The sequence below is a fragment of the Cyrtonyx montezumae genome, unplaced genomic scaffold (genome assembly GCF_038088225.1).
Source record: "Cyrtonyx montezumae isolate F1298 unplaced genomic scaffold, pur_monq_1.0 scaffold_8, whole genome shotgun sequence".
NCBI classification, from domain to species: Eukaryota; Metazoa; Chordata; class Aves; order Galliformes; family Odontophoridae; genus Cyrtonyx; species Cyrtonyx montezumae.
This window is the reverse complement of record NW_027072089.1, coordinates 105,851,399-105,866,582: the sequence shown is the minus strand read 5'-3', so window position 1 is coordinate 105,866,582 and position 15,184 is coordinate 105,851,399. Positions and strand designations below refer to the sequence as shown.

General features: G+C 42.3%; 1 protein-coding gene across 1 annotated transcript in view; it reads right to left on the bottom strand.

Annotated features, from left to right (window-relative positions):
• The window catches only part of SLC4A7 (solute carrier family 4 member 7), a 76,627-nt gene extending 69,693 nt beyond the window's left edge, over positions 1-6,934 (bottom strand). The window contains exon 1 of the mRNA XM_065753697.1: positions 6,740-6,934. Coding sequence (XP_065609769.1) covers positions 6,740-6,787 — 48 coding nt within the window. The 5' untranslated portion in view covers positions 6,788-6,934. The remainder of the gene's footprint in view (positions 1-6,739) is intronic.
• Between the last annotated feature and the right edge of the window lie 8,250 nt (positions 6,935-15,184).

Here is a 15,184-nt window from a genome sequence, read left to right as displayed (position 1 = left end):
AATGGGTGGTAAAAGACATATACCACCAAGACAGCCTGATTACAGATTCTCATGTCACATGATAACTCTACTCAGCTAATGAAACAGTCATGGTATTGACTTTTGTTGAAAAAAAATCTCAGCTTTCTCTAGAAAAGCAAATCTTAAAACATCCTTACCATAACTCAAGTATTTACAACCACTTAGCTGTCTTGATCCTCACCTAAAAACAGATCCAAATCAAGACACAGCCAGCATATGTCTAGTAGTCATTAGTCATGGAAAATACAAAGGAATCAGCCTAGCACATAAATGACTAGGAAAAATAAAATAATCTGTACTTTTCATTTTAGGGAAGCATAGTTTTCCAAAATATACACTGTCTATACATGTGCTCTTAGTACCCATATATTCTCATAGTGAAAAATGATGATGGGGAAAAAAAATCTTTCTGTCAGATTCTCAGGCAAATCTCCAGTTGTCCCTGCCTTAAAGCAGAACTCTGCATATATAGATCCCACAGTATTATAGCTGTACCAGAGGGAGGTAGTAGCATCAGGTAGGATAGATGGTCAAATTGCAGAATTCCAATAAATATCAGACAGTGGAATCAAGAGGCACAGTTGCACAAGTAAATCCCACATCCTCCCTTCACTATCTGTCTGCATGCTTTACCCACAGTAAGCTCCACTTTATTTGAAGGCAAATACCAGGAATTCTCTTAACTTGGGGCAATGGTTTGATGTTTGGAAACTTCTACTTCAGACTGCTTTCAGTAATAAAAAACTTCAAGCCTGTTTTGAAGTTTTGAAATATTTTGGTATTGGTCTTAACCATGCTGCCAATAGGACAAGTCTAGACACCTTTCAGCACAACTACATCTCGTGAAAAACAACAGTACTAGTAACTTTCAATGAGACGGAATAAAAAGCAGGCAAAAAATCACCAAAACTGAGTTAGAAGAAATTTCAAAATCCCTCACAGTTGAAATACTGTGAAAAAGAAGACATTTATACGCTGCAAAATAGCATAGTAAGAGAATTCAAAATGAAGATGTTAGTAAGGTCCTAGTCTTCAAAATGAGATTGCATTCACCAAGAAGAGCATTCAGAACAGAAACCTTGAAAGAGCTGGAGAAACTGAAGGTCTGTCAGGTAATGCTGCTAAGTATAAATGCAGGCTAGACACTGGTTACCTTACCAACAGGATCGAAGAATCAAACTCTAAGAAAACCATATGTTTTATAAAAATGGTTGCTGAAAGAAGACAGGAGGTGAGGCAACAAAGACAGCATTTGAAATGTTTCTGCTAAAATGAGACTTGCTGGAACTAATAAGCCAAGGTTTTTTTGAGGTTATGAAGCACACTATCACTGCCGAAAAGAGTAAGATCACTTGTGGCAATACATCCAACTAGGACAACCATACCAATGCATAGTTCTGAGTCAGTTTAGTTAAGACACTAGAGTAGGAAAAACAAAATCTCAGTTCTAGCTAAACTGCCCTTCCTGCACAGAAATCAAAAGAGCATCCAAGCTGAGAGATACAATCGTGTGGATGAATATTCTGAAACGTTACTTCAGGTATCACAAGGCATACAAAAGCTATAGGGCTCCATTCTTGTTACAGCAGGTAATTTACAAAGATAAACGTAATGCCCACGTAGCACAAGCATTCACTCTCCTTTATGCATTTATAAAAGTGGAACAGTCTTCCTGCTGCATAATCCTAACACCGCATTTGGAAGAACAAGATATTTGGGCTTATTTGCAATCAAATAATAAAATAACCACAGGCCGTAATCTAAATACAAAATGACTGAGCAGACTTAAAAAAAAAAAATTTAAGCTTATCTAAATATACATGTTGATATGCAAATAAAATGGCTCCATCTAGTGGTTAAAATACACATTTCCTTTGCCACAGAAACTGCAACAAATTTTAATTCCCTGTGAAAAAACAAACTCAGAGGGTGCCAATAACTAACACAGACTCTTGAACAGATAATCCTTTCTAATAACCAATGAGATATGCTGACAAGGTAGATTTGGGATGCTTGCATAATTGATGTTTATTGCCAGTAACAAAGAGATTCTAAGATGTCAGGATTTTTTTTTTTCCTATGCAAATTTAAAAACTAGTATTTTAATCATTCCACTTCCTGCTAACTGTGAATTGAGAAATACATATTTAAAAACATCTATCAAAGAATCAATAGTCATTTTTGTGTTCAGACATGTACTGATACAAAGAGCGGTGCACAACTTGTGGTGCACTTCTCCACCTGCTGATTTACAGAACCTTCAGTTCAATCTCCCTATTCACACATATCATTTCAAAACATCAGCTAGACAACTACCTTAATTTTAGTAAATGCTGTGAAATGTAAATATTCCTAAACTTTATCATTCCAGACTATGCCATACCAAATCCAAGCCAATATCTCAACTAAGTGAATATTACACTTCCTATACTCTGCAGCTCATTTTCAACAACAAATTAAATCTACAGCAATTATGCCTAATGAAAGCTCTCAAGTCTGGGGCAGCCATAGGTAACTTTCTAAGAACTCAAAAAGGCTGACAGCATACATAGGTAATAGCAGCTTACAGTGTTCCTATCCAGAAGCTATCACAAGCACTGCCTACAGGCCCATATGGTGCAAGCTGTCCAAGGCACACACCTTAACCAAACCTACAATATCCAAACATCATGATACAGAAAAGCAGACTGTCTGTCAAAGTCATAGACCAGTCAGCAAGGTCAACAGGTCAACAATACTCTTTCTGGCCAGGGTTATTTAGCAGGGACACCACATCAGTATAACTGCACTGGTTTAACTCCTGGAGAGCATGTGTTCAACCAGATGCCACAGACTCATGGGGGAGGAGAGCTTCCTGCACTGTGCTCAGTTATGCAGTACAGACATGCCCTCAGTTACCCTTGTCTAGCCATAAAGAGAACACAGCATCTCCAGCATATTCAAAAAAAATGTACATCTACCAGCATAATATTCTCCAGAGACCTGTCATTTGACTTACCATTACAAAAGTCACATGTCAAATGGGAAGACTAGCAATCACACCAAGAAAAAACTTCTGCTTCAGCTCATTTGTAAAACAGTCATACAAGACACGTGTAAAGCAGTCGATTCCATCAAATTTTGTTTTTCCTGCACTGATGGTACTCACATTCTTATGCACAAAGAACCACCTAGGTAAACCAAAACTTTGACCACTTTTTAGAAGGAACTGTTTCAATAACTACCTCGCTAAGACAAAGTTACCAGGCTATCTGAAATGCAGTAACTGTGACAAAAGCTTGATTCCAAAGCCACCTATTCCAATCCAGCTGCCACCAAACACCGGGTTCTCCCCAAAACACATCCATAGAAACGTATTTAAGGTTTTTCTTTATATATTTTATATTTTTTTATTATTAAACTGCAAAATTTTAGTTACCAACAGATTCTGACAAGATAGTCTACATCAATTTGTGTATATTTTTTATTTTAAGAGGCTCTGATTTTTGTTACCTTATATTGCTCTAAGTCTTCAAGAGTTTTGTCACAGATGAGAAAAGCTGGAGTAACAAACACTACCTTGCTGCATTAAAAAAAAAATCATTGGGATAAAGGAATGGACAGACTCCACTGCAGTAGCGATCAAAAACAGATATGCTACACTGAAAAGGAAAAAAATAAAATAAAATAAAAGGACACTAGCACAGCAGCCATTACTCAGCCATAAAGCACAGCCTACAACTTAGTGCATCATGTATAACATTAAAGGGGTCACTATCAAATACTTGAGCAAAAAAGTTTCCGCATTTTTTACTTGTCTAACCTGCCCTTCAGTCCACAAAATCTTGTGTATAAATCACATAGCAAATTTACCTGTAAAATCCCTACACTGAGTGAAGAACCACCTCCTTTTATTTGCTCAGATCCTAGCACCCACTGGCTTCATTTAACAGCGCATGCCTCTCTTCCCCCTCCACCTGCTCTCTCCATAGTAACTTTATAGAGCCTCAACATACCACTGTCCCATCTCCAAGTTATCACTACAAGGCTGGCAGCCCTAGCCTGTTCAGTCAGTTCTCATCTAAGATCTATTTCATATCTTACTGCTCTTCAGTGAATCGTTTCCAGTAACAATAAGGTGAATGGAGCACAGCGGCTTACTGTACATAAGATATGAAAAAACCATGGGTTTATTAAGTTGCTTGTCTTTTTCCTACTGTATTCCCTATTCCTACCAGGTACTCAGACCATCAGCTTGTCTCTGGTTGTAATAACTACAGCATGCATTTGTTTTACCTCCACCTGTTATACACATTACTGCCACCACACCATCTCCTCAAAATACCAACATCCTATGCACATGCTGGTTCTCATCTTTAGGACTGGACCTATAATATAAAACAAGCAAGGTTAAAAGGCATTTTACGCTGCTGACAATAACGACCCATGTGAGGGGCAAGGGTTGATGGACAAAGGTGTTCTTCCACCCAAGAAGCACCAAAGTTGCCTTTTATCTAACCATCTAACTTATCAAAAAGTGGAAGAAGAAAGAAAAGGAAGGAGCTACTTGTTTGCCTGTGCTTCTGCATTTCTAAGACCCAAGCACTTGATTCACACTTCCTACAGGGTTCCTGTCACCTTACAGAGATGTTTATTCCTGACAAAGTCTTGCACATGTAAGCAGTTTCAGCAAGCTCTGCTAGCAGTAACAGAGGCACAGGATTAGAAAAACTAGGCTGTACTGTCAAAAGCACTCATACCTGGGATTCAGCAGTGCTGTACTAAAGCTTCCATGCATATATTAGGGACGTGGTTTAGTGTGCATGGTGATGATGGATTGACAGTTGGACTAGAGGTCTTTTGCAACTTCAACAATTCTATATAATCTTACCTCTCACATAGAAAATCACAACTAATCCTGCGTTGCTATACTACGTAACTGCTAGAAGATCAGCATATATCTTGTTCTTTCTTTTAAGCCACATGCTTCATAGGTCATCCCTAGAAATTCTTTTTTCTTCCTACCTCTTACCAATCTTTCTGTCCTCCTCTCACCTTTCTGACCATTTCACTTAGTCTTGATTGCAGTCATCTCTCAAATACCCCTCTGCTCCTAGACCAGCTCCTACCTTGCTTCTGCTATTGCATAGAGACCAGCCTGGACCACTCCTCCGAGCACCTCAGTTCCCAGGGTCTACATAAAAAGCAACTGCAGCAGTGTAGCAGCTCCCGTGGCTGACCCGAAAGCTCCTCCTTAATTTCTGGTACAACAGACTTTAAGTGACTCCCGCTGAGACTGACAAAGATGCGCTGGGGCACATTGACTTTCATGAAGTCTGTAATCCTCTTTTCATTAGGATTCACCTGAGGGTAACTACTAGCATCTCTCACATTAATCCCATACACTGGAAGCCCTAAGGCTTTGCAATTGGCTCCACACAGCCTCAGATCTCCCTACTGGACAGGAGTGCTCTCCTGACAGCTGAGAAGTACCTCCTGCAGAGGCAAGGTAGCTTTAACATGGTTAAAAGCACCAGCTATTACTTTCACTGTGGATTTATCCTGGACTTAATTTAGTAGTTGGGTAGAGATAGTGATAGGAGGATGGTTGGACTAGATGATCTTATAGGTCCTTTCCAACCTTATGAACTTATGAACTTATGAACAAATTTGGAATATGCTATTCTGGCAGCAGCAACAAGCCAACGGAGCAATGGTCTGGAACAGATTTACAGAAGTGTTAAGAGATGTCCAATAACTTTGATTTCTAAAGCCATCACACAAAGCCATTATGAATACAGAGAAGATGCACGCCCTGGATCTTTGCGAGACAGAGTTCCCAGAGCTCTGCTACAACAAAGGAAAGGAACCGAGTACACTGATGTCACAGGAAGGCAGCACTTCATTCGAGTGCCGGTTTTGTCAAATGTGACTCAAGTCTCTCCTTGGAAGAGCAGTGGCAGATGAGAACCGGCCAGTTCCGTGCACTGTTTCTCTGTCGGTCACTGCCTTCTTTGTGCCACCGCCAACGCACATCTGTCCACTTCAGGCACTGAAAAGACGCTGCGGTGTGACACCTTTTCGGAAAGGGCCTCGAAGGAGGCTATCAAAGCGAGGGCTCAGAAACTCATTAACAAAATCCAGACCTTGAGTCATCTGAAGGGAAGGGAAATTACAACTGGGGAACCACATGTATTTTTCAGTAGCACAGGAAGTAAGGCAACAAATGTCTGCTTCGCCTCGCCACCGGCCCTGGAAGGAAGGAGCCCAAGCCCCGGCTCTCCATCCGCCCCCGGAGCCCCGCAGGCCCGCGCCCCGCAGGGATGGCGCCCGGCCCGGCCCCGCAGCACGCGGAGGGGCACTCCGCCGCGAGGAACACCGGGGGCAGGAGCGAGACACGAGCCGGGCGGGCGCCTCACAAAGGCCGGGGCCGGGCCGCTCGCGGCGGAACAAAGGCTACCGCCACCCCGGGAGGGGATGCAGTGCGCGGGGCGCCGCGCACGAGGTTGGCGGGCGGCACACCTGCGGCCCTCCGTCCCGCACCCAGGGGCGTCCCGGGCGCCCGGTACCAGCGGTGCCGCTTCCGCCTTCCCCCGCCGAGGGGCGGGAGACGGAGGAGGGGTCCACACCGCCCCCTCCTCCTCCTCCTCCTCCTCCTCCTCTTCCTCCTGCTCCCCAAAGCCCGCAGCCCCCGACCGCGCGCGGCCCTTTGTGCACACCCTCGCTCTCCCTACGTTACCGTTGTAAGCAACGGTCTCATCTGCTCGCCAGCCCGCTCCTCTTCCATCGCGGCCCCGCCGAGCTCGCCGCCAGCGGGACGAAAAACAGAAGACGGGCGGGGACCGGGCGCTGTTGCTGCTGCCTGCCGGGCGGGAGAAGGCACGCGGCACTGCTGCCCTCGGGACGGGGCGGCCGCGACTGCTCCGTTGCGCCGGGGGCCGAGCCCAGGCCGCCTCGCCGCGCCCCCTCCCCCCGCACGGCCGGCGGCGCCGCCAGCCAATGGCAGGCAGAGCAGCGCCTCGCGCGAAGGCGCCCCCGCCCGCCGCGGCCCCCTGGGGGCTGGCTGCGCGCTGAGGCCCGGGCGAGGCCGGGCGGAGCGGGGCGCGGCGGGTTGAGGGGGCGGCGCGGAGCGGAGCGGCGCCCTGCCAGCAGCCGCGTGGCCGCCGCGGTGCCGCCTCGGGGCCGTCCTTGGGGCTTTTGGGGCGTTTTAACATGTTCACATCATTATGGGGCTTCTCCCTGTCACCGCAACTGCCACAGTTTTTACGGGGGGTTGTAAGATGCAGCGCCTTTTCCTACTCCGAAGCCCTGCCAAGCGGGAGACAGCCGTTGTTGGTGCGGGACTTCTGGAACTGAGGTGTCAATGGATCTGTAGTGCCATAAACGCAGGAAGGTGCTGTGCACCAAGAGGGCAGAGGTCCTACATAGCTACAGAACATGTCCAGTGCAGCTCGTATACTACAGTACCTGAGGGATGCTGTAGGCTTAGCTCTGATTTGTTACACCACATGTGGAAATCTCAGGAAGAAAACAGTGACCTTCCCTGCAAACCTGGTCCCAGATGTCTTCTGAATGCACTGAACTCTGAGTAGATCACTGAGAGGCACAGAGATCACAATGTGATGGATGCGGGGTGAAAGACAGCAGGCTGAAACAGATGTCACAGTCGAGGCAGATCACGGCAAGGGAAAGACTCATCCTGTGTCTCAGACAGTCCCTCTCAGAGGGAGCTGAGAGCTGCTGGTCTTAGCAGAATCAGCAAATGCAAGGAATGCCCACATCAGCAAACACCATGACACACTGAGAGCACTATAAAAGGAGGCCCCATAGGGCCTGCAGATAGAAATGTACTCCTGGCTGTGTAGGCACACCAAGGTGTGCTGTGCTAGCACAAGGCACAGCACAACCTCAAGGGCCACACACTTTGGAGGTCAGCCACAAGTGAGCACATGGCCCTGAGCATGAACATCAGCTGTGCTCTTCGGTACTGCTCAGAAAAATGCCGGTAGGGATCAGTCTGATCCCTAAAAAAAACCTGGAGATTCCTTTGGATGTCATGGAAAGAGCAGCAGGCCCATGCTGCTAGATGCCTCAGGGCACAGGGGGACTCCAGGCATGAGGCTGGAATTCCCAACGCAGACAACTTGGAGGAAGCTTTCAGATGAATGACTTACCATGGGTCTATACCAGGTCACCATAACCTGTAGTTTGAGGAACATATAATTACTGGCAGCTATACCTGGCCAGTCGTGCAGACAAGATAAATGAAGGCACACTGAGTTTGAGCTCAGAGAGTTCAGATAGCACAAGAGAGAAGAATAAAGCACTTTGCTCAACCACAAAAAATACTGTCCATGCTGTGAAGTGCCATGACACACCTTCAGTGTAACTGCGACCCATTCTGTCCTTTCCTCTTCCACTAACAGGTGAACTGGCAGAGTTCCAGCTCAGACAGACTGCTGAAAATGATCCTGCACTAGAAACCATGGGCATAATGAGAATAAACTATAACCCCACAAGTCAGCCTTTTCAGTGCTACATCAGTGTCTTGAGAGACAGACCACAGAGGTCTTTCTTTGATACAAGCCATCTTCAGGAGTGCTACCTGGTTCTCTGAGGGCCAAACCCATAGGACAATGATACAGTAAGGACTTCCCATAATGTGCAACAAACTGCAGTGTTTGATGAGTCTCCTAAGGGGGCAGAAGACAAGAGTTTCTGAAAACTCAGCCAGAGTCAGAAGAATATTTAGCCCATCAAGAAGGAGTGTACTGACATGCCATCAGTTAGGTTTTGGCATAAGGGGATAGGGTTTTTTTAATTATCCTCTTGATCTGTTAAGCGTGTTTCTTCCTTTGGCAGAGAACAGGTGCTCTAGCACTCTTCTCCATGTCATCAGGGAATACCCAAATACAGTTCAAGTTGCAGAACAAAAAAAGTCCAGCATTCATTCACCGTACTTCCTTTGGCACTCTGTACTGAGAACAGCATCTCCAGGTGAACACCCTCTTCAATCATTTGCTGAGCTGAAAAACTAGTTTGCTCACTGCATTCCATCAGGTCACTGTATGTATAACTATAGCAGAAAAGGCCAACCTGGCATCCCTACGCCATGCTGCCTGAGTGAAAACAAAATGATGCCTCTGTTCACATGAAGTTGACCAGAACTTGGTAATGCCCAAAACCTTCATTTAGAAAAAATAAAATAAAACACTATTGAAATAGAAAGAAACCAGCTTTAAGCATGTAAGTGCAACTGTTACTGACATGCTGGATGTTGTCCAAAAGGAGCTGCACAGGGCTAGTATGCCACTGGAAGAGAATACTCAGTATTTTAATACAGTGTACCCTATCCACCAAAAGTGTTGTGGTGATGGTTTTCCTCAACTCTTCCTTCTTTCCCTCCCACCACCCCCACAGACATTCTTGGACATGGATGGAAGAGGCAGAAGTTGTTGGATAAGCCAACAACTGATTAGGAAACTGCCTGTCTCCTTAGGGCAGAGCCATCAGCATCAGCTTCACACCTTACACTCCTGCTGCATTTCCTGCCAACCATCGTGCACCTGCAGGGCTGAAAGGAAGTTAGGTGCTGGTACAAGCACTTCCTCCCATCCTGACATTAGCATCCCATTCACTGCCATCACCAACTGCACTGGTGTGTTTGCCACAGGAATTTACCACAGGCTTCATGAACCGGATGACAAGACCACGTCTGACAAGACCATTACGACAGCCATGACCACTGCCAACGCAAGCTCCTTCTCAGGGATTTTGTCTGTTAGTCAGGGTTGTTTCCACAGGCTAACAAAATATCATTAATGCAAACACTGACAATGGGGGGAAGTACCTGTTGCAGGTAATTGCAAGACACTATTTTGACAGCAGTAGTGCTCCTAACAAGAGCAGTAAGGTTGGTGAAGAAAGAAAATGCTGTAGAAGTCAGTATTCCATAGTTCCTGTTCCTTTTTTCCCTCTAGAAAGGAGAAACCATTTCCATGGCTAGAACGATGTCTCAGACTAAGAAACCACTAATGAGAAATAAGAGAGGTGCTGGAGGGGAAACAAGGAAGGAGGTCAGCCCTTCTTGCTAGAGCATCTGATGGTGGCAGGAAAAAAATACAAATTTGAGAAATGAAATCACTGTGTGAGGAGGAGAGTGATGCAATATACAAACGGTTCCTATAGCTGCACTAGGATTGAAAAAGCATTGAAAAAGGAGTAACAAAAGTCAAACAAAAGGGAGAAGGGCAAAGACAGACACAAACACTAGTACAAAGAATCACAGGTGTGGGAAAAATACCTGGGTGATATGAGAAGCCTGTCTCCGAGCAAATCAGTGCAAATAAAGATGCTGATCTTTGCGAAACTAGACGTATAAAAGTCAACTGTTGAGGGGGAGGAGGCAAGAAAGACACAAAAGTAGAAAGTGACATTTTGGCCAACTGCTCTGAATGAGAAAGAAAAGAGTCTAAGGGTCTAGGGAGAGAGGAATATAGCAAAAAAAAAAAAAACTAAGGAGTCTCAGGATTGAAAATTAAAAGTGAGATTGACCTCTGCCAGTGTACTTTCTACATTGCAATTTTAAAAACAAAACTTTCATAGTCAACTAAGTTGTGCATTCTTTACGTTCCAGATGCCTGTTTATCTGGTCCAAATTGTGAAAAGGCAAATACATTTGCAAATAAAGTAGAGGATGATGCATTTTGAATATCTGTGTCATAATATACTGAACACTCAAAAAAAAAATTATGAGTTGAAGGTGTCTAAAACTGGAGATGGTATGGAAGATTAACAGAAGCTCTCAATGTAACTCTCATTCAATGAATGCCACCATTTTTGTGTGTGTGTTGAATGCAGTAAGAGTGGTCTTGTAACTAAACAAAAAAAAAAAAAAAACTTAGACAACTGTGTAAATGAATACCTAAGAAGGTATATGAACAACAGGATCAAATAAAAACCGATAGCAACCTGCAAAATTTGAGACTAAATATTTATTGTATATTATTATGGTCAAGGAGAAGAGTTATTCTTTTTATCTTTGCAGAAGATTTATTGTTCTATGTGATTTTTAAATGCTTATGAGGAAATAATCACAGGCCTGAGGAGATCATAATCTAAAGATCAGGAAAAAAAACAGACTAGAGGACAAGTGCAGCATGTTTGAGGTGCACCATCATAATTAACAAATTCCAAAGATGAGGTATAATCAATACCTGTCCTTAAACCATCTTTGTTGTGATGCCCTCAAAAGCCATTTCAGTGTAAACAAAACAGTGATGTCACCATTATTACAGTCACTGACTTCAATCAGTACAGGTTTAGATGAGTAAAGTAGATTTGAAAGGCATACAGCAAGTCAAGACAGGTTACTGAGAAAATCACTTCCCTTCATTTTCTCTTCTCCTGTCTCTCATCTTTAAAAGATCAATTCTCCTTATGTTTCTTTGTTCTTCCACATAAAGATAAATACACGTTTTAAAACTAATGTTTGAGGAGTTATACTTCTCAATAACAACTTTTAGAGTAGGGAAATTTGTTTCAGTTTCAGTATATCTTTAAAAAACTGAACAGAAGAGAAAAGAAAAAAAAAAACTGCTGCTTAATCATTTTCAGGTATGTCACAATACTGAAATCATTACAGAGTCTTGACAATAGGAGTTTTACTGGCTTTTGTGAACAGAAATTGACCACTTTAGAATGTATGGCCACACAGTATATGAAAAGTCTCCAACAAACTACCAAACATACTCGCTGTGTTTCCAGCTATTTTTTTTTATCCCCTTTTAGTATTAGCTTTTCTCATAAATATCTAATGGCAACCCAAATAAGGATTTTGTCAATCAACAATAACAACAGAAGACTTTACAAAAAGTTTTCAGTTGTATTTCTATACATGTTGAAAAAATATATTTTTAACAAAAAATATATATATTTCTTCTCTCATCCTTCTCATGTGTAATACCTAAATGTAAGACATTTTAGCCTCTTATACTGAAAATCAATGAAATACATCCTCAGACTTAATCATATGTTTAGTTGTTCCTGGTTTAAGTTGACCACCTCAGCATCACTGTGTCCAACTTACCTGCAGAAGGGGCCTTCATGACATTCCACCTTCACGCTGTTTTGATCTATGGTAGCCATCATCTTTTACCTGTCTGTAGGACACAGAAAAGAATGGATGTTTCACTTAAAAGACAGCATTTGTGCAGTCTAGATGAAGTTTCTAGACAACAGTAGAATGAAAGTGCAGGGAATCCTTTTGAGACAGGACAGGGGCGATCTTGAGAAAGCAAGAAAGTACTTCACTTAGGCTAGACCTTGAAGTAGCCCTTAACAATGTTAGCATGTAAATGCCTGCAGCTGGAGAGAACTCTTCCAAGAAACTCTTTCAAATCCTGTGGTATAACCCATTTCACATCTGCACTTGTTCCTTGTTGTCTGTATAGATTCCCTCTGTAATATTTTAACCTCATGTATGCAGGCCTTCAAATCATCCAAAAAATTAGCACCTTTTATTATAGCAGTAGCTACCCTAAGGTTCCAAATTGAACTTTTAACCCTTTCCTCAGCCAAGGAAGAATATTAAAGGTTAGTCGGCTTATTTATTTATTTATTCCACGTGCACAGAAGAATGATAAAAAAATAAATACAGAAGATATTTATATATCTTTATATTCCAGGTAGTTGAGGTAAATTGTGCAATATGGGGCGCTAAATCTCATTTCCCATAAGGCTCTTTAGACAATCCTGTTCTTCCCACACAATTTCTCTTCCATCACCCCAGGGAGTTTAATCATAGCTGTTGTGATGAAAAGTCAACTTCTAAATGAGTTTGGACACCCTCTGGACTCAGTTCCAAAACGCCCAATTAACTACATGCCAATTATTTAAATACTAAATGTCTTCAGAGTTGTCATTTCTGCCTCACAACATCATACTACGAGGACTTCACCCAAGATCTGCTAAATATACCTTTAAAAATAGTTCTAACATCATCTGTATTAGCATCATTTTCCTTTCTTCCAATAATCAATGTAAATATAGAAGCTTTTTTTAAACACTTTATCAGTAGATCTATTCTTTACTCAGCATACTATCAACAGGTTAATTTTTGTTTCCAAAATACCATATGACTGGGCTAGAAAAAAATATTAATAGGCACTATAATTCTGTAACCACAACCATCCTGAAGTATCTTTGCTGTGTACAGAGTTTTCAAACCACTGTTATAGTGTTTGCTTTCTGACCATCAACTGAGATGGAATAAGTATCTAACTTCAGATACCTCTATATTTGAGATATCTCAGCTTTTGAGAAGTGGGGTGCATAGGGACAGATAATAGCTACTCATTAAAGTTACAGTCCTTTAATATTTAAATAAGTTATTATAGTAAATCAAATTACCATAAATATTATCTAATTATAGGTTGGAAATTAAGTGTTATACTGAGTATTATTGCATCTGTTCTACTTTGCCATTTCCAGCTTATACAGGGATACATACAGGGTGCTGTCTGTTTCTGTTTTCTCCCCAAGAGAAGAGTTGGGAAACCTTCATTATAGATGAGGAATTAAGCAAGAAGATCAGAGAGTTAGCGAGAAGGTTTCAGTAAGACAGGGAGGCAACTCTTTCACTTCCATCCTCCCAAGAGAGAAGAGATTTGAATGTTGTTTCTTGCAGAGCATAGGAAGGATCATGAAAAACGTGTTTGTTGCCGAAGGACGTGACTGATGCAAATGTGTTACATGTCCCACTAGACACAGCACTGTGATATTTTGGAGGAGGAAGTGGGTGGCCTACTTTGCTTCCTCCTTCACTTAAAGAGAGACTAGCTGCATTTATTATCATCCCCACTATCTCTGGTTTTCCAGCTCTGATAGAGGAACATGGATATAAGGAACACTTATTTACAAGGCAAATTCACAACTCATATTTTGTTTTGTTGTAATTAACTTTAAGATGACACTGCTGCTAATGAGCTGCATGTATTCCCTAGTGAAAATCAGATTAGGATTTACTGATGCTATAATCTCCTCATGAGTAGACAGCTGTCAAAGTCCCTCGTGTAAATGTGACTGCTATAAAGTTCAAGGCTCTTATCTGAGATTTCTAAAGAACATAGCAAATATCGTAACAATATATTACAATAAAATTTTAAAGTGAAAGGAAAAAGAATCGATGGCAAATTTGGCTGTGTTATTCAGGAGATGAAGGGATTGCAACAAAAATCCAGAGATTACTGTCTGAGTTTTTCTTAGCAAAGACAACTCCTCATAAATCACCAACAGGTAACACAAACAAATTACTGCTTTCCAGATCCTTGTGATCTGTTCTCTTCTCGTATCTTTTTTCTCAATGAGAACAACATTCATCCAATTGTTCAAAAAGGTGGCATGTCTGCAGAAAAGTCTGTGAATGTTAGATCACAAGTGTGCAGTTCCCTGAACCATTGTCCAACTGCACTCTTGTTCTCATCACTGAGGCCTCTTCCATGCTTCTTCTGTTTTCACTAAGGAAATCACCGTAGCACAAATCCCACCATTAGGCAACTTTGACCAAAGAAGATATGTGGGCTAGAGTGAGAAGATATGAGAATCATCAGCTGAGGAAAGCAAGGTACAGCACGATCTGTCCAAGTCCAGAATTGCCTGTACTCCGTGCAATTAGTAAATCTCTAGTAAATCTAGAAGATTTACTGAGTGAGCTGGCAGTGTGCTTAGAAGCACACTGAAAATGGAAAGTGCTACCTGCACTTTCTGTGCTATGTGACTTAAGTTCTTGTAATATTCATGAAAGTACTGAACTGTAAGTAAATGCTATCCAGGACAATTGTTCTGTCAACAAATGGAACACATGTTCCTGCAGCACTCTGGTAACTGAGCTGGAGTCAGATTACATCACATCAGCCAGCTGGGAAGCTAAGTTTTCCCTTGTGATTGTGAACCAAGTTGTTTTTGGCCAGATACAAATAGCTGTGTCCCTGACAGACATCTAGGCACTGAATTTCCAATTATGGAGAAGTTGCAACTAAGACTTTCCTATCTGAATTATGGACTTCACCTTAATTCAGCAGCTATTGCAAAACAATTTGCCTGTCAAGTTACAGACCGATTTGGAAAAATATATCTTGTAGAAGTTCATCCACAGTTTGCTATTTTGCATGCCCTTGTCTAGAAA